General features: G+C 37.7%; 1 protein-coding gene across 1 annotated transcript in view; it reads right to left on the bottom strand.

Moving 5' to 3' along the window:
* Window positions 1–23,294, bottom strand: part of POMT2 (protein O-mannosyltransferase 2) — a 34,410-nt gene that overhangs the window by 6,731 nt on the left and 4,385 nt on the right. The window contains exons 3-19 of the mRNA XM_083375448.1: window positions 22,965–23,069; window positions 20,752–20,860; window positions 19,556–19,664; window positions 17,500–17,659; window positions 12,609–12,715; window positions 11,891–11,973; window positions 10,631–10,740; window positions 9,304–9,370; window positions 8,573–8,642; window positions 7,651–7,729; window positions 6,888–7,039; window positions 5,931–6,022; window positions 5,485–5,561; window positions 4,066–4,137; window positions 3,018–3,077; window positions 2,479–2,584; window positions 177–317 (exon numbers count right to left, since the gene is read on the bottom strand). Of these exons, the coding sequence (XP_083231574.1) occupies window positions 177–317; window positions 2,479–2,584; window positions 3,018–3,077; window positions 4,066–4,137; window positions 5,485–5,561; window positions 5,931–6,022; window positions 6,888–7,039; window positions 7,651–7,729; window positions 8,573–8,642; window positions 9,304–9,370; window positions 10,631–10,740; window positions 11,891–11,973; window positions 12,609–12,715; window positions 17,500–17,659; window positions 19,556–19,664; window positions 20,752–20,860; window positions 22,965–23,069 (1,699 nt within the window). The remainder of the gene's footprint in view (window positions 1–176; window positions 318–2,478; window positions 2,585–3,017; window positions 3,078–4,065; window positions 4,138–5,484; window positions 5,562–5,930; window positions 6,023–6,887; window positions 7,040–7,650; window positions 7,730–8,572; window positions 8,643–9,303; window positions 9,371–10,630; window positions 10,741–11,890; window positions 11,974–12,608; window positions 12,716–17,499; window positions 17,660–19,555; window positions 19,665–20,751; window positions 20,861–22,964; window positions 23,070–23,294) is intronic.

Genomic DNA, 23,294 nt, shown 5'->3' with positions numbered 1-23,294 from the left:
AATTCTAGGTTACAATGGTCTCAATGTTGATAAAGAAGTTGTTTCCTGAGAACCTTTTCAAAACAGACAATGTGTTAAGGTAAATAGCATCATCACTTACACTCACACTTTTGAAGACTCCCTGTAACCTGATTACCATATTTAATTTCTAATATATGAAGATTTATAAATCTTACCTGTCAACATGATGGAGAAAAGCATGGCAGGGAAGTAATGATGGAAATAGAGCACTCTGCCCATCATGAAGAAAGGAAAATAATGGAGAAACCATCCCAGGATAATCCTTCCTCCACCATGCAGCAAAACTCGAGCAAGCTCTGTAATATATGCATATACCTAAGGATGTTTTCACTGACATTTATTTAATCTCAAAGCTGTATACAGTACAAGCACTGGATCCTTTGAAACATCATAAAAAGATCTAATCCTAGGGACTGTGTAAATATTAAATGCCATAGATTTGCCACATTAAGGGTTCATTGGACAGAATTACTGCTGACGCTTCCTGTGTGGAAAGCTTTCAAAAAAACAAAAGAGACTACACACTATTAATAATCAGATATATTTCCTTTATGCATAATAGAAAACATTACAGCACCAAGCTAGGTAAAGAAAGCCACTGGAATACTAACAACCATTATGAATAAGTAGACCAAAGAGCATTTTGAAAGCTATCATGATTCCAAGCAAAAACCACATGAACTTTCATGATTACAGATAGTTCTCAACTTACAACCAGTCGCTTAGCGGTTGTTCAGAGTTAGAATAGACCCTTCAAAAGGTACGTATGACCAGGTTCCAAAGTTCCAACAATCATTTCACACCCACACATCCACACACACTCATATCATTGCATTTTGTGCACTTGGCAAGCAGCCCTCATGACTGTTTGCACTGTCCTGTAGACATATAACCATGATTTATGATGGCTTTCCCCCCAAAAGCAGCATTTATATCAAGTTTTTAGCAAAACTGCCCTAGAGCGAACAGTGGGTTTGCTTAATGACTGTGGTATTAGTTTAGTGACCACAGATTCACTTAATAACCATGGTAATTCACTAAACAATCATCACAAAAAAAGGTCATAAATTTGTTTTGGTCACATGATAATCCACTTTACAATAACTATCACAACCTATGACCATTTTGGTCTAGTGATTAAGGCACCAGACTAGAACGCTGGAGACCGTGCGCTCAAGTCCCACCTTAGACCAGAAAGCCAGTCAGGTGACCACTCCCTTCCTCTCAGCCGAACCCACCTCAGAGGCCTGTGGTTGTGGGGGGGGGGGAAGGATAAGAGGAGGAAGGTTTGTTGGGTGTGTTTTCTGCCTTGAGTTATTTGTTAAAAATAATAAAGAGGAGATATAAGAAATAAAAATAACACATAACATAACAACATAACATAACATAACATAACATAACATAACATAACATAACATAACATAACATAACATAACATAACATAACATAACATAAAAATAAGCAGACCCCATTACTGTTATAAGCCAAAGATTACCTGCATCTGGAGAAGTCTTCTCCAGTTTTGTGCTACACACATATATTATGTGTTCCCATAATAACAAACTCATTTGGCCAAAAGTCATAGAATCTTATATGTTGAAGTCCAACCCAATTAAGGGAAAGTACACAGGTAAAGGCTATTGTTAAGTAATTAAAAAGCTGGAACACTCTAGTTCAGGGGTTCCCAACTGGGGGGTGCTCGCACCCCCTCGGGGTGTGAGATATTCCAGGGGGTGTGGAAACTTGCATTTTCAAAATTATAGTGTTATGTGAGCGCCTGTTACTCGTCCCAGCTTCTGCCAACCTAGCAGTTCGAAAGCACGTAAAAATGCAAGTAGAAAAATAGGGACCACTACGGTGGGAAGGTAACAGCGTTCCGTGCGCCTTTGGCGTCTAGTCATGCCGGCCACATGACCACGGAGACGTCCTCGGACAAGCGCTGGCTCTTCGGATTTGAAACGGAGATGAGCACCGGCCCCTAGAGTCGGAAACGACTAGCACGCATGTGCGGGGGGTACCTTTACCTTTACCTTATGTACATAATTGGTTGCCGTTATTTCAAACTTTTGTAAGAGGTGCGAGAAAATATCAGAAGCGTTCTAGGGGTGTAGAAAAGGTTGGGAGCTGCTGTTCTAGTTAGAGTCATCTGAACATAAATTTCTATGAACAATGCAGTCTTAGTGATAAACACCGTATCCAACTGTTAAGGAACCTAAAGTGCATAATTAATGGAGCAAGGAATAGTGAATAATTCTTGATAGCTCTCCAATTTTCCAGTTTTAGTTTTTTGTATTTGCTTTTTGGGATCTCAGCATCAGTGATAACCCCCCACCCTTTTCTCCCTTTCTCAATAATCTCTCTCTGAAGGAAATGTGATACAGTACTGGCTACATTTGTTGTTTTAGAGTTCAAAGCAAGAATTTATAATAATAATAATAAGAAGAAAATTGGTCTTACCTTTGTGTTCAGCCGTCAGCTGAACTCCTCGCTTCACAACCACTGATATAAATATTATCATTGTAAGATATAATCCAATAGCGATTAGACTCATCCACCAAATCACCTGGGTTTTTTTTTTTAAAAAAAAAACAAAATACTGTAAATAAGGCTGTTCAGTGCATTTTTTTTTCTTCTGTTCAATTGTGTCCTGTTCTTGGGGACTGCCTGTTCAAGTCCCTGTGGTTTTCTTGACAAGACTTTCCAGAAATAGTTTGCCATTGCCTCCTTCCTAGAGCCGAGAGAGTGTGATCGGCTCTTGCAGCTGGCTTTGTGCCTAAGGTAGAATTAGAACTCAGACTCACCCAGTTTCTAGTCTGATGCCTTAACCACTACACCAAACTGTGTTTTGCAACATAAATTATAAAGAAGCAAAAGATAAGGATTACAATTATGAAAAGATTATAAATAAAACTACTCAGGTGGAATAAACATTCCAGGGAGCTCGAGTCAAAGATGACTCATCAAATCTCAAGATAAAGAACCCCATTTTTGCTTACCGGGTTTCCCAGCAAATAAACTCTATAGTCTGTTTCATTGACACCAGAAAAACGCAGACCCTATGGAGAAATAGATGGCTGAATCAGAAGTGATCAAAGGAGTTCACTTTTAGCCCTCATTTTTTTAGTTAATTGATTTTCCCTACATCATAAGAGAAAAAAGGTAGAGGTGGTTCTTGACTTACAGCTATAACTGAGGCCAGAATTATGCTTGTAAATCATTTAAATTGCAAGTGGAGGCATCACCTGAATGGATTTGAAGTTAAGACTATTTTTCTGCAATGGTGGTTAAGGGAATGCTGCAGGCATTAAGAAAACACTGTGGTCATTAAGAGTATCCGTTTCCCCTAATGCAGAGGTCTTCAAACTCGGCCCTTTTATGACTCATGGACTTCAGCTCCCAGAATTTCTCAGCCAGGCATGCTGGCTGAGGAATTCTGGGAGTTGAAGTCCATGAGTCATAAAAGGGCTGAGTTTGAAGACCCCTGCCCTAATGGGTGTTTTTTGTCAGAAACCAGCAATAAATGCTAGCAACTGGAAGAAATGTCACAAATCATGGTCACGTAATTGTGTGACAGTGCAAACTGCCATAAAGGTGAGCCAGTTGCCGAGAGCCCAAAGTACAATTGTATGATCTGCAGGTGAGCGTTTGTAATTCCAAAAACAGCTTGTAAATAGCTCTGGAGAGATTTATTGTAAATTCAAATGGTCATTAAATAACCAGTTGTAAGTCAAGCACCGCCTGAATTTTATATTTATAAAACAATTCTAGTTTGGGTTTAACTGCAGTGAAATATTTTCCAAGAACAGTTCTGCATGACCTTCATATGTTTTTGCCAACCAGCATTCCAGAAACGTCTGTATAAATAACAGCCTCTAAATACAGCAATAAGAACTACCAAAGAAGAAAAATGAGATTTGGGTGTGCGGATGTCATTTAAACATGCATCCTGTAAATAGGCAAAAAGAACTAACAGCAATTCTTCATGCTATTATTTTAAAAACAAGATGAAGACAGAGCTCTTCAACATCGATGCTGATCATATACCTGGTAATTGATTGGCCAATGCCAGGGTTTTGATGTGACTTCATTCTCCTTTGGTTTAAGGCCACTATTTCCCTTCAGATGAAATAAAAGGCACAGTTATCAGTTATATTGCAAAACCTTTGTTATACTGTATATATATATGGATCACTATACCTCTCATATTTTAAGAATGATTTCTTAAACGATAACTGATTTCATATAATAGTAAATAATGCATTAGCCACCTCTGGAAAGTTTATTCAGACATATGTGTACACACAACACATGTTCAATCTTTCACTGCTCTCTCTTACTAAATATCCTATTTTGCCTTCTGGTAGTGATAGCCTAACTCAGCCCACCTTCAACCAGAAATGCTTTAGAAGATGTTCCATAGTGAAAACTATGGAGATTTTTCATTAACTTTGCTTTTACACCGCCAAAGTATCCTTATTTTTACAAAAAGAATTATTTCCCCTAAAATAAGTTAGAGGATTCATGAATAACAATAAACCATTATATCATTGTATGTAAATAGTAAGGAGCCCTATGCAATCTTGGGGTGATACATTCCCCGCTCCCTGCTGCTTGTGTAAACTGAAATTAAAAATAAACATAAAATTATCTTAGGCAGATTCCTGTCATCTCCTTATTGATGAACCAGAAAAATAAGAAAAGCAAAAAAGTAGTTCCAATGCACAGAAATATAACTATCATCCAATAACTATACTAATCCTCTAATATGGATAGATTTGGGAATATAAATAACTGCCTTATCTAGTTGTTGTTAGTTGCGAAGTCGTGTCCAACCCATCACGACCCCATGGACAACGTTTCTCCAGGCCTTCCTGCCCTCTACCATCTTCTGGAATCCATTTAGGCTCACGCCTACCGCTTCAGCCTTATCTAGTACCACACCAATAATAGTTACCATGAAAATGAATTAATACTGAATTGGTTACTAGTAACAGCTCTGACTAACATTTACAAATTAGAAAATGCTATTTATGAGCAACTCAGAGCAACTTGATTCTCAGTCCAAATCAAGCTGGCCAAAGTGAGGATAAAAGGATAATTTGCCTTTTATGACTAAGGCGCTATAAAAGTCTGAAATCAAAAATACTAAGTTTCCAATCCTTCCATTCATCAGCAATTCTCTTACCTGCCAAGAAACTCAATCTGTTTTTTAAAAATATTTCCACTTGCTAAAATATTACTAATAAACTATATAACATAGTTTATCTTTCTTTAAGTATCTACAGTATATTTTACAGGCATATGCTACAATCTAAAATATATTAATCTTCAGCCTCCCCAGATCATTGAAAGTGTCTTGAAAACTACCGATTAGAGAGACAGACTTGCATCTTCTGCTATTTTGGCCCAAACTATTTTTTTAATTAGAATGTTAAAACAATAATGCCTAAACCATCTACCTACCCGGATCATAACCATGTGAGATTCCAGCAGTATTTCTGGAAAGGAAGGTTTCAAAACATCCAAACTGATATTGGGCACTGCAGAAAAGAAGACACTTTAAGATGAATCTTATACATTAAATCTGCACAATCATTCTCTCAGTACTCAATTACATTCAGCAGAACAGCATGATTGAAATAGCAAAAAGAAACAAATTATGCAACCAAATCTTGAATGGTCAAATTACCCTCAAGCCCTCATTCCACTAAACCCCTGGACAATTAAAACTGAATCATAGCATGTTCCACTTTTTGTTTTTCTAAGGCTTTGAGATGAGGAAACAAGGGTCACCCTAGTGTAGGCGTGCCAGATAATTTAAGACAGCTTTTTTCTGGTATCACTCTCATAGTATACAGAACATGTAGGAAAAATATCCAGTATTTTAATGACATGTTACTACCACATACATCTGGAATTAATGTGATCTTCAATATTCCAAAGAGTATTTGGAGTTTCCTTCTGATATGGAGTGCAAGTGACCTCCACTTGTTCCCAGCCCCTGTGAAAGACAAATATTTTTAATCAATTTAATCCCAATTTGCTGTCACATTTCTTGACTCTTTTCAACACATCTTTTTGTAGAGATCTTTTCTTCTATGAAAAACATTGACATTTCACACTGAAACCTGTCACAAGGAGTTAGAAGGCTGATATTTGTGGTTTGTCCGATACAAATTTCTGTCCTAGATGCCAATACCTGTACACAAGCAGTCTCATTCCAGCATTTCCTATTATGTAACAGCAGATATGAGCCCTTTTCTTTTTAAAGCCACAACATAATACAAGTGTATTAATATAGGATAATAAAGAATTAAATTAGCTATTGAGGCTAAAGGAAGAATATGGCTCTAAACCTATATGACTATAAATTATCTGTTGTTTAATTTAAATTAGAAATTAGAAGACATAATTAGAAGATTAATGAAAAACGGTCTCTTAAAATAACTGCAAAGCAAAGTTAGCCAATGGTTTAAGACAGGGGTGTCAAACTCAATTTCATTGAGGGCCGCATCAGCATTGTGGTTGCCCACAGGGGGCCGGGTGGGTATGGCCAGGGTGGGCGTGGCCTACTGGGTGGGCGTGGCTACAGTGCATTTGGCCTACTGGGTGGGTGTGGCCAGCTCTACATCGTTGGCATCAAGGGTGCCTATGGGGGCCTGGGCAGGAGTGGGACAGATCTGAGGGTCTCTGGCAGAAGGAGGGTCTCTGGGCCAGGGCCAAGGCAGTGGGGGCCGTTCCCTCACTGTTTCCAGGATGGCTTCGCGGGCCACATGAAACCACTTCGCGGGCCGCATCTGGCCCCCGGGCCTTGTGTTTGACATGTCTGGTTTAAGACAAAGTTAGCTAGACATTTGAAGAGTTACCATTTGGGTAGTGTCTTTCCAGTCGAGCCCAAGATACAGGCTGTTGCTAGATGAATCAATCGTATTTGACTGCGTAGGACTTTGATACGTTTCCCATCCTTTCTTCCTACAACTTCAATTCGCCAGAAATCATTGGAGTCTCCAGTTCCATTCTAGGAAACATAAATTGCAGGATGGGGGCAGGGAATTTTTTTTTCTAAATAGCTCAAATTGACATACACGGGTTAAAAAAAAGAAAATATGCCTTGCTCATTCAGCATTTCCCTTTTTTTTTAACCACACAGAAAGGGAAAACTCAGCATCCCGACTAGCTCCTTGGCTTTTGCACTTATATATTTTGGGGGTTCTGATTGCATCCCCCAAATTACCTTTTAATGCCTGAACCTCTTGAAGTGGAATTTCCCTGCACTCACTACAGTCACATGATCACATGGTAAATTGAAAAAAAAAATTCTTTAGAAAAGCTAAATGATTTGAGATCCAAGAAAACAGTATATGAGGTCACACATAAATTCTATGGTGGTATTTCAGTGCTTCGATTTATTAGATCTGCTTTGTCCATATTTTCTTTTAGGAGTTCTATATAATTTTTAAAGCAATATATTATTAACTATAACATCCCTCGTGACTCTTTGTTTTTCTATGAAATATCACAGGTTTTGAACAATTTAAAAGCAAGAAAGCCACAACAGAAAAATACAACCCTTTGCTTTAGCAAAATGTTTATTACAGATGGAAAGTAGAATCCTCTTTTGTCCCTTACAATGCCATATCCAGTGACCTGGAGATGCTTCCTTGTTAAGGGGGCTTCATGTTGATGACTGTGCAGATTTCTTGATGTCCTAAAATAAAAATAAAATTAAACTCTTTGATCCAATTTTTAGGATAATCTGAAGGATGAAAAATATTAAACAAAATGAGAGCAATATAATATTGCTTTGTTAAATATCTATCTATTTATCAATATACAAATATAATTTCTATAGGGTGCTTATTGTTTTCCATGGAAACAATTTCCAGATGTGCAGCCATGTTAGCTAGCTGTTATTGCTGCTATATAAAATCAACCAAGGAAGCTCTATGGCAGGGGTGTCAAACTCAGTTTCATTGAGGGCCGCATCAGCATTGCGGTTGCCCTCAGGGGGCCGGGTGGGTATGGCCAGGGTGGGCGTGGCCTACTGGGTGGGTGTGGCTAGAGTGCATATGGCCTACTGGGTGGGCGTGGCCAGCTCTACATAGTTCGCATCAAGGGTGCCTATGGGATCCTGGGCAGGAATGGGACAGATCTGAGGGTCTCTGGCAGAAGGAGGGTCTCTGGGCCAGGGCCAAGGCAGTGGGGGCCGTTCCCTCACTGTTTCCAGGATGGCTTCGCGGGCCACATGAAACCACTTCACGGGCCGGATCCGGCCCCCGGGCCTTGTGTTTGACACGTCTGTTCTATGGCCTCAATGAATCTGATCCTAAGCATTTAAAGTTCAAGTGTGTAACTTTACAAATAGGAAAAATCCCAGAATGCACATGTAGCACAAAGAAAAGAAATAATAACAAACCAACATCTGCTTCAAAAACTTACTTTAGTCATTGCTGGCAGATCGAAACTTTTACATGCACCTTCAGTTAGAATAGCTAGTTCAGACAAATCTAGAAAATCTCCAACATTTTTTTCAAATTCCTGTGCAACTTACTCTTTGTGTTCCAGACGGATAATATCTCCATGTTTCACAAACTCCACAGGGAAGGAAAGGTCTGAATAATCTGATGAACAGAAGGGGTCTCAGCATGAATTTGAGTAGAATGGACAAAGACGTTAGAACATTGATACCTAAATATATTACCAAAATAATATAAAAAGGGAAGCATACTTCCCAGCTCTATGATTTAATTCAACTGTAGGAACACTGAACATTTATTCATTTCATTGCCCTGTGACTAATCTGCACTTTTCAATTAATAGCTTGGAAGACAGACTGCTTAGACAAGCTAAGTTGCAAGTTATGAAATAGCCACATTTTTGCCCTAATCCAAATCAGTTAATCCAGTACCGGCTAGACATTTAATCCTTATTTATATGTACCTATTCCTGTACATATTTATTAAATTTAAATCTTTATCTGAGAAGACCTTTTTACTGTCCCAGTTGTCCTTCTGCTTCACTTCTTTTTATGAACGCTCCCCAAATGAGATGTCCAAAACTAGATACCCTCTCAAGAGATACAAGCACATTCCATTTTACAGCTATGCTTTTCTTTGGAAGAAAGCCAAGATTTAAATAGTAAGTTAAGTTATATATAAGTTATATATCTTGAGAAACATTATTGTTACAGGTATGACTGTACATAATCCTACGAAAAGAGACATTTTCACTGAAGAAAAGTAAAATGAATAATATAATCTATTTGGGTGATTTTCAATTTACCTCTATTCAAGTTATATTTCTTTATAATCCATAAGTTATTCAAGTCTTTGTGTAAATATGCAGTGACCTAGGAATACATAAGAGTTATTAGGCTTAATTTCTTAAGTATGTTAATGAAACTACACTTCTGTACTCATTATTAACAAATGTGACACTTAACATACTGGGTTATATAAAACAAAAATGAAGAAAATAGATACATGTCTATGTCATGTTGATTTTGATGGTAGTAAGGATCTTAAGTTACCAAGGATGATAAGCACAAATCATCACAAAATTCTCATGAAGATTAGCTTAGGAGCCTAGGCAATGCAACACTGAAGCCTTTACACACACACACACACACACACACACACACACACACACACACATATACACAGATTTTTTCTACTCTGTATTGGTACCTTAAGACAGTGGTCTCGACAAATTATTAAATATTACTTTGGTAATAAAACATATCAAAGTTTTAGTTAACTAAAAATGTTACTGGCTAAGCAACCAGTATGAAATGGCTCTGATTGCAGTTCTGATTTACAGTAAATATATATATATATACACACTAAAGAGTGAAAAATGAAGAATATTATAGTATGCCATTAAATATTTATTAAATATATTTTTTTACTGTAAATCAGAACTGCAATCAAAGCCATTTCACACTGATTGCTTAGCCAGTAACATTTTTGGTTAACTAAAACTTTGATATTATGTTTTATTATCAAAGTAATATTTAATAATTTGTCGAGACCACTGAGTGGCTCTTACAGAGCCTTGGTGGAGCAGTGGGCTAATGCCTCCTTAAGTAACACCAGCTGCCTGCAATTAGTGCAGGTTCGCATCCCACCAGGCTCAAGGTTGACTCAGCCTTCCATCCTTCCGAGGTAGGTAAAATGAGGACCCAGATTGTTGGGGGCAATTAAGCTGACTTTGTAATAATGCCACTTGGGGTGTGTGTGAAAGCCCTAATAAGCAGGCATATACATAGAATGAAGGCTACTGCTAAGCTTGTAAGCCGCCCTGAGTCTTCGGAGAAGGGCGGGATATAAATGGAATTAAAATAAAAATAAAAAATAAATAAAATTAAGGTACCAATGCAGAGTGGAAAAAATGATTTGGAAGGTTGTGTGTACTCTTCAAGCTCTAAGTCTGAGGTTCCTGATTTAGACAGCATGATTAGTAGCCATTTGCTATCCCAGGAAAAACAAGTCTTGAAGGCCATCGTAGGTAGTTAAAAAATAATTAATGTCCACATGTTTTATTCAGCTGAATGACTTACGGGAAATATCAGCAGAATGATTGCAAATGATTATCTTCACACTCGACTGACCTGCTGCTGCCTTGCTCCCACTCCTTCAGGATACAGGTGCCAGTGGGAGTGAAGGTATCCTCCTGCCATGCGAAGGTTCTTCAGTGTTATCACAGAGCCATATGCTACATCTAAAAAAGAAGCAGGGGTTGCATTTGTAACCACAGATTACTGCTTTTTTCTCCTTCCATTCAATTGTGTGTGATTCTCAGAGTCTGCCTGAACAAATTCTTGCAGTTTTCTTGACAAGGTTTTCAGAAGTGGTTTGCCGTTGCCTCCTTCCTAGTGTTCCTTGTTCAGAAAACTACGAAACAGATATAAAATAGATCAATGTGTCTAGATAATTCACCCCCATTTTAGCATCTTTCTTGTAATCATAATGCTATTTGACAACAACTTCATGAGACTCATCAATCTGATTCACGTATCATACTAGCCTACAACTATGGCTTGTTGAATAAGCAGTAACTGGCTTTCTCACAAATATGCTATTTACATAATGTAATTTGTCTGGCTTAAGCTTATGCCTTTTAAAATTTAGCATTTTATAAATCAGGGGTGTCAAACTGCCAGCCCATGGGTCAGATGCGTCATGCCGAAACCGCGCCCACCCCATTGCTGGCAATGGAAAAAAAGTCATGATATGTTGTGACACGTCACGTGATGTTGCGAGTTTGACACCCCTGCTATAAATGCTAGACTATTATAAATTATTAAACAAGTCATAACTAAGTAAAACAGTTGTACAATATGCATTCTGAACCATGACCGCCACACTGCTGAGAATCTACTAGTTTATTCTGAGAGACATAGACATTTGTATCCTGAGTGGTTTTGGATTTAATCTGCTGTATAATAACATATGGCTTTTCTCTGACTGATGCTCAAATGAAATACATTGAATCCAATACAGATGTGTTAAATTCAACTTATCAGTATATTGCCCTCCCAGCCTCACTATAAAGTACATAATTTTATACAAAACATTAACAAAAGCATTCTACATGTCCATCACACCTGTCCTTAATTGTACATTCCCTGTCCCTAAATCAAAGATAACAAAGATTATTTTTTTAGAAATAATTTGGAGGCAGCACATCAAAATCTTTCAAACAATACCAGGCAAAATTGCCTTTTAAAAATCTTTTTCTTAAAAATCATTAATTTGTTTTGCTTTGAACTATCTAAAATGTTTCTAAATAGAGGAAAATGTTGTTTCTTAGAATGTAGAGTTATGATGTTTGCTAGAGCATTTGTCCTTTTAATAACCCAGACACTCACATTCTGGAACAGAAACATTATGAAGATTATTTCCAATGAGGCGGGATTGAAATCCAGAGCTGAAAAAACCATCACCAGGTCCACTGAGAAAAAAAAAGTACTTGAGCTTTCAGTATACAGTATCATTAAATAAGGAGAAAACGTAACAGCAAAAGAAAAATGCTTTCCACTTCTTTTAGATGTCTACAAGGATCTAATGTCCTGAACCATTAGAACTATCGTTTAGTTCAGACATACTATCAGATCAAGCCGTGGTTTAGACTTTAGAGTTCTTTACAGCCTTTCATTTCCAGAGGCAAAGCAACAGCCAAAATTGTGAATGATCACATCAGATATTGTCCCCAGCCACAATCAGCAGTAATCTCAAAGTCTGGCTTGCTATGCTTCACTATTCATTAAAATCACGTTTAGCCAATTTAAAATAAATGAAACCTCACTGAAATCAAGCTCAACAGTTCGTGAGGTTTTCTTGACAGCAATAAATAAGTAGTTCACCATTCCCTTTTTCCTGGATGGGTGTTGCTGTTGTTTTTACTTTTCAGGCTACTCTGCATCCTTGAGGTTTCTAATCCTGTTTAGCTTCAGCCTGTTGCTGCAATTAATCAATGTAAATACTACCCTGAATTAAAAGTCTTGGTATAGGGTCCAAATAAACACTGCATCAATTGCAGTGCAGAGTTTCTCAACTGTGTATTTCCTCTCTGACAGAATGAGATACCTTCTGTTTAACACTGCAAAATGAACTGCAAAAAGAGCCGTATAGAGGACAAGAGGCAGTATAATGAGACAAAGTGCACGAGCCAAGAAGTGCTTTCCCAGTGTGACCTGAAATAAAATAAAATTAAAAATAAGATGCATGAACTTTTACGCAAGATTTTTCTTCATCCAAACAAGTTATCTACATATTTTTCCAGTTCTGAAGCAATAAAGCTGCAAGCCTGAATTGCTTACACTCTTAAAATTAGATGGAACAAAGCATACTCGATTTTTTAAAAAAACAGTTTCATCTGATGTATTATCTTCTCATAGTAAATGAGTACCTCAGTATGGCACCAGAACAGAAAAGTCATGTCATTTCAAAAACAATTTGATTCAAAATAAACAAGAAAACTTTTGGAACTGTACTACTACTACTACTACTACTACTGCTACTACTACTACTACTACTACTACTACTACTACTACTACTACTAATAATAATAATAATAATAATAATAATAATAAACCTTTATTGTCAAAGTACAACATGTGTACATTGAGATTAGCTGAGCCTCCCCCCCCCGTGCTCTCTCCCCCCAACACACAGTGACAACAAACCCTCCATCCTACCACACCATGTGAACCAACTACACCACACACCGGCCTCCCAAGTCAATTCTGCATAAGTTCAGAGATTATATACCATTCAAAAGCCTAACAGCCCACGGATAAAAGCTGTTTTTCAGCCTGTTGGTACGGCTGGCTATACTCCTATATCTCCTACCCGATGGTAGGAGAGTAAAGAGAGTAAAGTCCAGGGTGTGAGTCATCCCTGAGAATTTTCCTCACTCTTCCAAGGCAACGAGCCCTGGTGATGTCATCCAGTGGTGTCAAGGGACAGCCCACAATGTCTTGTGCTGTGCTCACTACCCTCTGTAATACTTTCCTGTCCGCGGCTGTCAGACCAACATACCAAACCACAATACCATACGAGAGGACGCTCTCTATAGTAGACCGGTAAAAGAGGGTCATTAGCCGTTGTTCTACCCTGTTCTTCCGCAAGACCCTGAGAAAATGAAGCCTCTGTTGGGCCTTTCTAGCCACCTGGGTTGTGTTAACTTTCCAGGTCAGATCTTCACAGAGGTAGACTCCCAGAAATTTAAAGGAGGAAACTCTCTCCACACAGTCCTCCCCGATGTAAAGTGGGGCAGGTTCCTCCTTTTTTCTCCAGAAGTCTAACACCGTCTCTTTCATCTTGCCGATGTTTAGGTGCAAGCTGTTGTTATTACACCATATGGATAGTTTTTGTACGTCCGCCCTGTATGCTGTCTCATCCCCACCTGTAATAAGACCCACCACAGTTGTATCATCTGCGAACTTGATTATCGCAGTGGATGGGTCGGATGATACCCAATCATATGTGTATAAAGAGTACAGGTAGGGGCTAAGCACACAGCCCTGTGGCGTGCTGGTACAAAGCTTCAGGGAGGTGGACAAAGCAGACCCGACCCTCACTGTTTGTAACCGGTCCCTAAGAAAGTCTTGAATCCAATTGCAGATGGCGGGGGAGAATTTCAAGTCAGTCAGCTTCTCGATGAGAATGCTCAGCAAAATGGTATTGAAAGCCAAGCTGTAGTCAACAAAAAGCATCCTGACATAACTTCCAGGTTTCTCGAGATGACTTGTTACAGAGTGTAAAGCAGTAGCTATGGCATCGTCTGTCGACCTATTTCCCCTGTAGGCAAATTGATGTTTATCAAAGTCCAGTGGGAGGCTTGTCCTAAGATGTTGGAGAACCAATCTTTCGAAGCATTTCATGACTACAGATGTTAATGCAATAGGTCTGTAGTCATTCAGGCACTCAACTGCAGTTTTCTTGGGGACTAGGACAATGGTAGCTGCTTCCAAGCACGATGGTACACATGCCGTTTGCAAGGAGATGTTAAAAATCCTTGTCAGGACCCCTGCTAATTGGTCGGCACAATTCCTGACCACTATCCCCAGCACCCCATCTGGGCCTGCGGCTTTGCTGGGATTCACAACCTTCAATACAGCTCTCACTTGGTGTTCGCCCAAGGTGAGTGGCTGAGAGTCAGAAGGCCGGCCAGCAGAGGCTACGAGGTCTGGTCTTTTAACCTCGTAGCGGGCGAAGATATTCAGCGCCTCAGCCAACGAGGCATCGGTGTTTACCATGCTCCTCGTGCTGCCCTTATAGTTGGTTAAGTGCTGCAGTCCCTGCCATACTTATCTGCTAAGTTCTCCACCTTTTGTTTGTATTGTTGTTTTGCCATCCTAATGCCTCTTCTGAGATTTGCCCTGGCCTCTCTGTATGCATCCCTGTCCCCTGCCTTAAAGGCAGAATCCCGGGCTCTCAGGAGTGTTCGTATCTCTGCAGTCATCCAGGGTTTACAGTTCCCGTAAACTCTAATGCACTTATCCGTTGTTACACTATCAGTGCATGTTCTGATATAAGAGAGTACGGCATCTGTATATGAATTTAGATCTTGTTCTTCAAATACACTCCAGTCAGTGGTTTCAAAGCATATGAACTGTGTGTAAGCCCCCCCCCCCAATTTGCATGGCATCTATCTAAAAAATAAATATATTAATTACCGTAATCCAAAATTTGTTACTTGTTCAAACTTCAGTTTTTTCCAAAATAAGATTGTCTGATGGGAGAGCGAATTGGGTTGCAATTTTTCATGTTTATTCAATATATATTATTCTTGAGTACAGATTTGCACTATTTCAAATTAAAAATATAAAAGAGTGTAGTATTATGCTTCTATCCTATATACATGTAGAAAAGTAGCTCTCACAGGGAAATTATTTCTAGCATTGTTTGTTTACATTTATTTATTTATTTATTTAGTTATATTTATATACCGCCCTATTCCCTGAGGACTCAGGGCGGTTTACAGGGAATTAAAAATCCAAAATACAAAAATTAAGAACAAATTAAAAAGTATTAAATTAACCCTGTAGTCAGTTAAAAAGAACCCCAAATTAAAAATTCCTCCTCAGTCCTCATACCTAACTGAAAACAATTCTGGACAAAACAGATAATATTTCCAATCAAGTTCAAGACTGGCTTCTGAAATTATTTCTTTGTAACTTCTTCAAAACTCCAAATACTGTGACATACAGTATTCATTTCTGTTTAAATTTATCTATATGCTACCCAGGGAAAACAGTTGAAGTAAACTGCTACATATGCTGGCTAAAACTACAGCCAATTATTCAGTACTGTAGTACATATTGTCAAATAACCATGCACAAAATGCTGTCCAAATCCACCATTTCCCGCTCATCCTTCAACTCTGTCAACTTATATTGTTATTGCAAGAGTTTCTTCTCGGGTTATCTAAGAATGCATATGGCAGAAAAGGATTACTGAGCAAACTTTAGGAGGGAGATAATTAATAATCTCAATGTAATGCTTTTTCAGTTTAAGGGGTGAAGGGCTGAAAAACAGTTATTCTGCCAATCCTTTTTATTAGCTTATAATATAAAAGATAAAAATACAAAAGCAAATAATAGGAAAAATAGGGGAGGGGAAAGGAAAGAGAAAAGTGTAGAGAAGAAGGGGGGGCACTGACTTCTGACTCCTTTTGGTGAAGTAAAATGAGAAGTAACATGGAACCTCAACTTTTTACTTTTACATAATAATATAAACTAGCCCTTTCTATAACAACAAATCTATCTAATCAGTAAAACCCAAAATCAAAGTTTCGTTTTTTTTCTACTTCAATCACAAAGTCCAAAAGCGGTTTCCAAGTAGAAACAAAAGTAATTGTGTTTTTTTTCTTTTATCAAAGCAGCCAATTTAGCCAACCCTGCTAATCCTGATCTAGAATTATACACTGCTTTGCACAGTTTAAGATTCAAAGAACCGTGTTGGTAACAGTGCGGCTTGAATTTCTGAACAGTCATCTGCAAGAGGAGTTTTAAGCAACATGGATTTGTTTTATTTCATTTGCAATTGATTAATACCAATTAGAGTAGTTCTTTTCAAAAGCTGAAACTCACATGCTTGCACTACATGTATTTTAATCAAGAAAGTAAATCACACAGTAGAAAGAAAAAAGATCACATTTTCATATATAAAAGAAATAGAAACAATTGATAGAATAATTTTAAACTGAAATATCCACAGAAGACAGGCTTTCAGTAAATAATATGTGCCAGAAAGCCTCCTTTCTTGCTGTTAACGAGGGCCCAATATAATGTCTATTGTCAATCTCAGGATATTCATATTTAACTCCTCCTAAGGATTGCATAAAAATAATTTACTCTCTAGAAATAATTTAAGTTCTCTCCACCATGGCAAGCTATTTATGTCCAGAAAACAAACTTTTAATGATGAATGGCTTGCAGTTTTCTTCATCTTTAAAAAAATCTAACTCTGTCTGTAAAGGCCATTAAATCCATCATGCATAGCTATAAACCACTAATTTATTGTGTACAAAAATCCAATTTGTAGGCTGCAATCTTTATTGCTTCACTAAAGTTCAAACGATTCCAGGCTTCTTCCCTGTCTCCCCAACACACATCATAGCTTGCTTTTATTTATTTATTTATTTATTTATTTATTTATTTATTTATTTGATTGATTGATTGATTGATTGATTGATTGATTGATTGATTGATTGATTGATTTCTATACCGCCCTTCTCCCGAAGGACTCAGGGCGGTGTACAGGGCAATAAAAATACAATAAAAATACAATATACAAAAGTTAAAAATAAGATTAAATAGAACTAGCCCATTACAATAAATAATTAAAAATTACTAATTAAAATACCCCAAACCCATTAGACCAGGCCGGCTTGTTCAAATAGGTAAGTTTTCAGATCACGGAGGAAAGAGCGAAGGTCAGGTATTAAGGTAAACCATATATATATGCTCACCAGTGACAGACTAAGGTCTCCCAATAACTCCCAAAGTTCACAGATAGTATTCAGGCCAACCAGAAGGACAACAAAAAGGCCAACAAATTTCACCCCCAACGCACCAGCGAGGTTCACCCCAGTCAAACACAGCCAGAACCACCAGGGGGCAGAAAAGGACCTGTAAAATATGTGGTTTTTGTTCAAAATTCATATTTTTGAAACAGTTTTCTTCAGCAATCTATATCAAAATGTATTTTATTTGCAAAGGATCCCCGATGGGAAAATAATGCTGGAAACAGATTGGTTGCGAGACACTGAGATATAGTAAGAAAGAATTGTATTAAACCTACAGTGAAGGAGGGTGAAGGAGGGTAGTACAGCAAAAATAAGGCCATGGATCTTAGGTGTTGGACCAAAACAACAGCGCTACAGAAGTACATGTTTAAGAAGTTTGTTCTAGAACAGCCTTCTCCAACCTGGTATTTTCCAAATTTCCTCTGAGAAATGTAGGAATTGCAGTTCCAATAAACACAGAGGACAGCATTTTGGGTAAACCAGTAATCTTTTCTTGGGAAATTAAAATTTCTCTATAATCATATATAAAGGAATCTGATCAGTTATTATTATCAGATCAGTATGATTAATTCTCCTTCAACATGGCTAAAAATACTACCTGTAAAATTAGAGAGAATTTGATTATGCACTTTCAAATCCATCACCAATTGTAATGTTTTGTTTTTGTTTCACATTTAACGGTATTTTTGTTTGTAATCCTGTCCATGACCTTAATAAAGTAACCATAATAAAAAAATATTCATTCACAACCTGATCTAGAGAGGTTATCAAAGCATCAACTTACTGTAGTGGTTTCGGGTTGCTAAAGAAGTAACCAGGAATATGCTTGCTAAAGGATCATAGTCTTTTCTATGTATACACGGAAAACATAGCTATAACTAAAAAATAGTATCTCATTATACAGCAACAAGAAGGCTCAGATTCAAGTACCCACTTAACCACATAAGCTCATGGTATCCATATATTTTCTAAATTTCTTTGTCTTTTTGTCAGTGTCTTTTTTCCAAATAAACACACTTAAGACTTAAGATTAATTTTATTCATCTACAATCTGAGGGGGGGGGGAAATCATCACACCCCCACAACTTCAGGCTGCCAAAGTAAGTAAAATTGTCTGATAAATTATCCTAACAACTTTCATGGCTTTATTTATTACTATTACTAATTTATTATTACTAAAATATGTAAGTATATAAGCACTGCTCACTGGAAAGCTGACAGCATTTCTTGATAAATGCAAATAATAAAAGGCACAGTATAATGATGTACTTCAATAATAAAAATTTTGAGAGAGAATAAAAGTAGATGAGAAACATGCAGTAGTTCAACTCATAAAACATAATGGTTTTTAAACAGTGCCAAAAAGCTGTGATCTAGTATCCAATAAATAGATAAACCAGACATCCAGGAAACTTAATAGATCATTCTGTACCACCACAAGCATCCTCTAGTAGCTATCCTTTTCACTTTACTTGGCAGGGGGCAAGTAAGACAGGGTCTTATTAAAAGCTTCTATAAATTGATTAGAACCCATAGAGTCTACCACAAAAAGAAGCAGAGACTGCCCTTGACTTTCAAAACTTTTCAGTATCATATGATCACTTTTATGGGGTGTTTTTAAAATACAACAGTGACATAGCAGCAAATGATAGGATAGTAACACTAATAATCACATGAAAGCAATTTTTCCATTTGAAACAAAAAGTTTATTTGCCAGCCCTATGTGCTGTCAGTTTCAGCAATTGTACTATGGGACGCCAAATACTTACAAATTGAGGGTGGTCTACTTTACATACGTATTCTTTTTTTTATTCGTTTCCCTTCTTTGTTACATTTTAATATTTAATTGCTTTATGTTTTATACTATAAGTATTCTGCAGAGCTCTTTCGAGTTCTAATGCCAGATTAAAAGTTACAATAAAAATAAATACAAATACTCTGTAATAGAGAAAAGGGGCACATGTCTAATTCCTAAGATGATCACATGCTGTCATCTTACCTATCTGAATAGGAATTATATTTAACCATACTGAGTACAGCTCCCATGAGGAAGAACATCAAAATGGGGTCAAGAAGAATGTACTGTGAGATTGTAATAAATCCAGTGTCTGGGGAAAAACGAGAGAAGCATATACTAGGTTTGTCATTCAAATTATTTTACCAATGCTTATCGAACATAGTCATACTGAATTTTAAAAGTAAATTTGTGCTGTGCAAAAAATGCCATCCCAACATTTTCATTTTAGAGACATTGCTGTACTTAGAAAGGCAATTCTGAACCTAAGATGATCACCATACACAAAGACGAGACAGAAAAAAGATGACTGCATCTCAGTGAATCTAAAATAAACCTGTTATTTCAAAGGTGAATTATTTTGTGAAAAAATCTAGCTTTCTTTGAGGGGAAATATTTATTTATTAAACAAATTTATAAAGCTGCCCAATTTACACATACTGTAGGTAATTCTGGGGGGCTTACAATATTTAAAAAAATCCACCATAAAATAAACACCCATTTTTAAAAAAACCTCACCCCACCCCCCAAAAGTTACAACACTATCTTTGTAGTTCCCAGGCCTGCTAACAAAAAAACATTTTGGAAAAGCAACAATGTGGGGGCCAACTATACCTCAGGGGGAATGATGTTCCATAAAGAAGGAGCCATCACTACTGAGAAGCATTGAGTCTAGGCTTCTGTAAAACTGTTCGGGGTGCTGTTTTCTGAACTAACTGAAGTTTCTGAATACTCTTCAAGGGCAGCCCCATGTAGAATGCATTACACTAGTGCAGATGAGAGGGGACCAGGGCCTGGGTGACTGTAAGAATGGCATGCTTATCCAGGAATGGGAACAACTTGCACACAACACAAAGTTGCTCAAAGGCCTTCCTGGACACAACTGCCACCTGCTACTTGGGCAAAAGTCACGAGTCTAGGAGAACCCCGGATTATATACCAGACTATGGATTTTTATTTTTATTTTTGAAGTGTATGTTTTGTTTAACTCCTTTTTTATTTTTTCATATTTTACATCTCCCCTATTTAGCTGGGTTTTTGTCTTTTTAGACATTAATGCTATTTTTGATATTTTTCTTTCTGTGTTTTTGCATCCTATAGTCTTCATTGCTTTTAATGTAATCTCACTGAATCTTTCACAACAGAGAACACAGACCAAGCCATACAAAACAGTTGCTTACCAAAAATCAGGATGGTAGCAGTGATTATTGCTGCAGGCAATGATCTGGACAACTCTAGCACTGTGAGGTAGCAGAACGGGATCAGACATGAACCAAGGAAGGCACAGAACTGAATAAAAGAGAAGAGAAGCATTCTTCACAAGGTCATTAGAGATAATCCAGCTTCCCTTACTGACTGTTTATGGGAACTTGGTTGGGAAGGTCCCAAATGGCAATCACATGATCTCGGTAAACACATGCTGGTTGCCAAACGCCCAAATTTTGATCATGTGACCATGAAGATGCTGTGACGGTTGTAAGTGCAAGGAATAGTTGTAAGTCACTTTTTTCAGTACTACTATAACTTGGAACATTCACTAAATGAATGGTTGTAAGTCAAGGACTAACTGTACAGTTAGCTGATTATTTCCCAGGAATTCAGCTACTGAAATTCTTAATTCCAGTTTTATGTTCTGTTCTGCCCTCCATCTCTCTTCATTGATAACATCTTTAAACTCTGCTAATGCAATAGTTTCCTAATTTCACAAAGTGAGAAAATATTATTAATAGCAATAGCACTAAGACTGTGTTTTCCCAAAAATAAGACCCAGTCTTATTGTTATTTTTTTGCCTCCAAAAGAGGCACCAGGTCTTATTTTCTTGGGGTGCCTTTTCCACTTACCTCATGGTGGCGGCACCAACAGCCCCAGCCAGCCAGCCCACTTCATTTGCGGCTGAAGGAGCAGCTTCATTCAGCAGCTGAGAATGGAGCTCCGGCCTGCATTTCCCTGTCAAAGGCCTTCTGGAAAGGGCTCTGCAGCCAAGAACCGAGATACAGATTGAATCCATAGCTCGGTTGTCAGCTGCAGAGGCCTTCCGGAAAGGCCTCTGACTGCAAAATGCAAGCTGGGGGATGCCACAGAAAAAGTAGGCCAGTGAGAAGAGGCAGGTGTTGATTCATGGGAGGTCTGGTAAGTGGGTGTGGGGCGCAGAGGATAGCTCCACCCTACTCCCACCCTAGCTTGATTTTTAGGTGTACACCTCGACCCAAAACCAGAGCTTATTTTGGGGGTAGGTCATATATTAGGCCCACCCCAAAAATCAAGCTAGGGCTTATTTTCGGGGTAGGTCTTACTTTCAGGGAAACAAGGTATATATCACTCCACAGTGCTTTACAGCTCTCTCTGGACCATTTACAATGTCAGCATATTGCCTCCAACAATCTGGGTCCTCATTTTATGACCTCAGAAAGGTGAACGGCTGAGTCAACCTTGAGCCTGTCAGGATCAAATCCCTGGCTGTGGGCAGAGTTAGCCTGCAATACCGCATTCTCACCACCAAGCCACCAGGGCTCTGTCTATTGATCCAAGCCATATACATGCTGTCCAATACACTATTAAATGTGAATAGAGTCTCTGTGTTTTAAAAAAAAAATTGAAGGATGAAATTTGTTCTGCTAGGCACTGCATACTTTAGATACAATTCTCCAATTTCTCTTCTTCATTTCTTTTACCTCGTACATAACCAGGTCTTCAAATACTGAATCCATACCTTAATTCTATTCACTCACTCTAACATCATTAATATCTGTGCCCCAATGTAGCCAAACTGCTTACAGGTCAATCGGCTATATTGTTACTACTTGCACAGGAAAAGTGCAGGAGTAAAGAATGGCATGCTTGAGACAAAGAAAGCTCCATCGTTGGTAGATTTAATTCATATTAACAGGAGGATCAACTGAAATGATGGGCATCACAAATTAAGAATTTGCTAAAAAAAATTGAAGTAAGTTTTTAGAGTTCCCTCAGGAGAAGCAACAGTACGTAAATAAAATAAATATTTTCATCTCCCTTATTTATTTGTATACATTTTAAAACTTCAGCTATAAATTTTATTTCATGTTAACATGCAGCAAATTATTTAAGAAATATTTTTTAAAAAAATGAGGCTTATATTACAGGCTATTTCAAAATCTCTTCTTCAAAATCTAAACATTTCTTTTCATCATCAGTAATTCAGGAAGCTCCCAACGAAAGATGCTACCATTTTATCAGTCTTCTAGAACAGGTTTGCAAGAAGAAAGAACTGATAGAAAAATGCTGTTTCATCCCTGAATTAAGAAGTTTTCCACAGACATAAGGAGTCTCAGACAGAAGAAATTCTGGCTCTAACACTTATTAGAACTAAAAAGAGAAACTTGCTACTGTTCTCCAAAGATATATTTATAGTCTTACCGCTCTCATTCCTATATAGTTATGTTGTTCATATTTGTCCCCAGGCTTCTGGAAAGGAAAAGTCCCATCATAGCCACTCAGATAGCCAGCAAGCCCTATTAACATCTAGGAACAAAAAGGAACAATATTAGTAAAGCAGAAGACAATTCAAAAGTTTATCAGATCAAATCAAATAACATTTGATAAGTAAATAAAAAGTATTGCCTATAGCTCATGACTTTCAAAAATGAACCTTGTGCTTAAATATGTTAAGCAGGAGTAATGAGAATGGAAGAAAGCTATTGCTAACATGATCTCCTTTTCAATTTATAGGCAAGCATCAGATCAAAA

This window comes from Vipera ursinii (genome assembly GCF_947247035.1).
Source record: "Vipera ursinii genome assembly, chromosome: 1".
Lineage (NCBI taxonomy): Eukaryota > Metazoa > Chordata > Lepidosauria > Squamata > Viperidae > Vipera > Vipera ursinii.
Note: the sequence above shows the minus strand (reverse complement) of the source record. Positions and strands in the feature narration are given on the sequence as shown.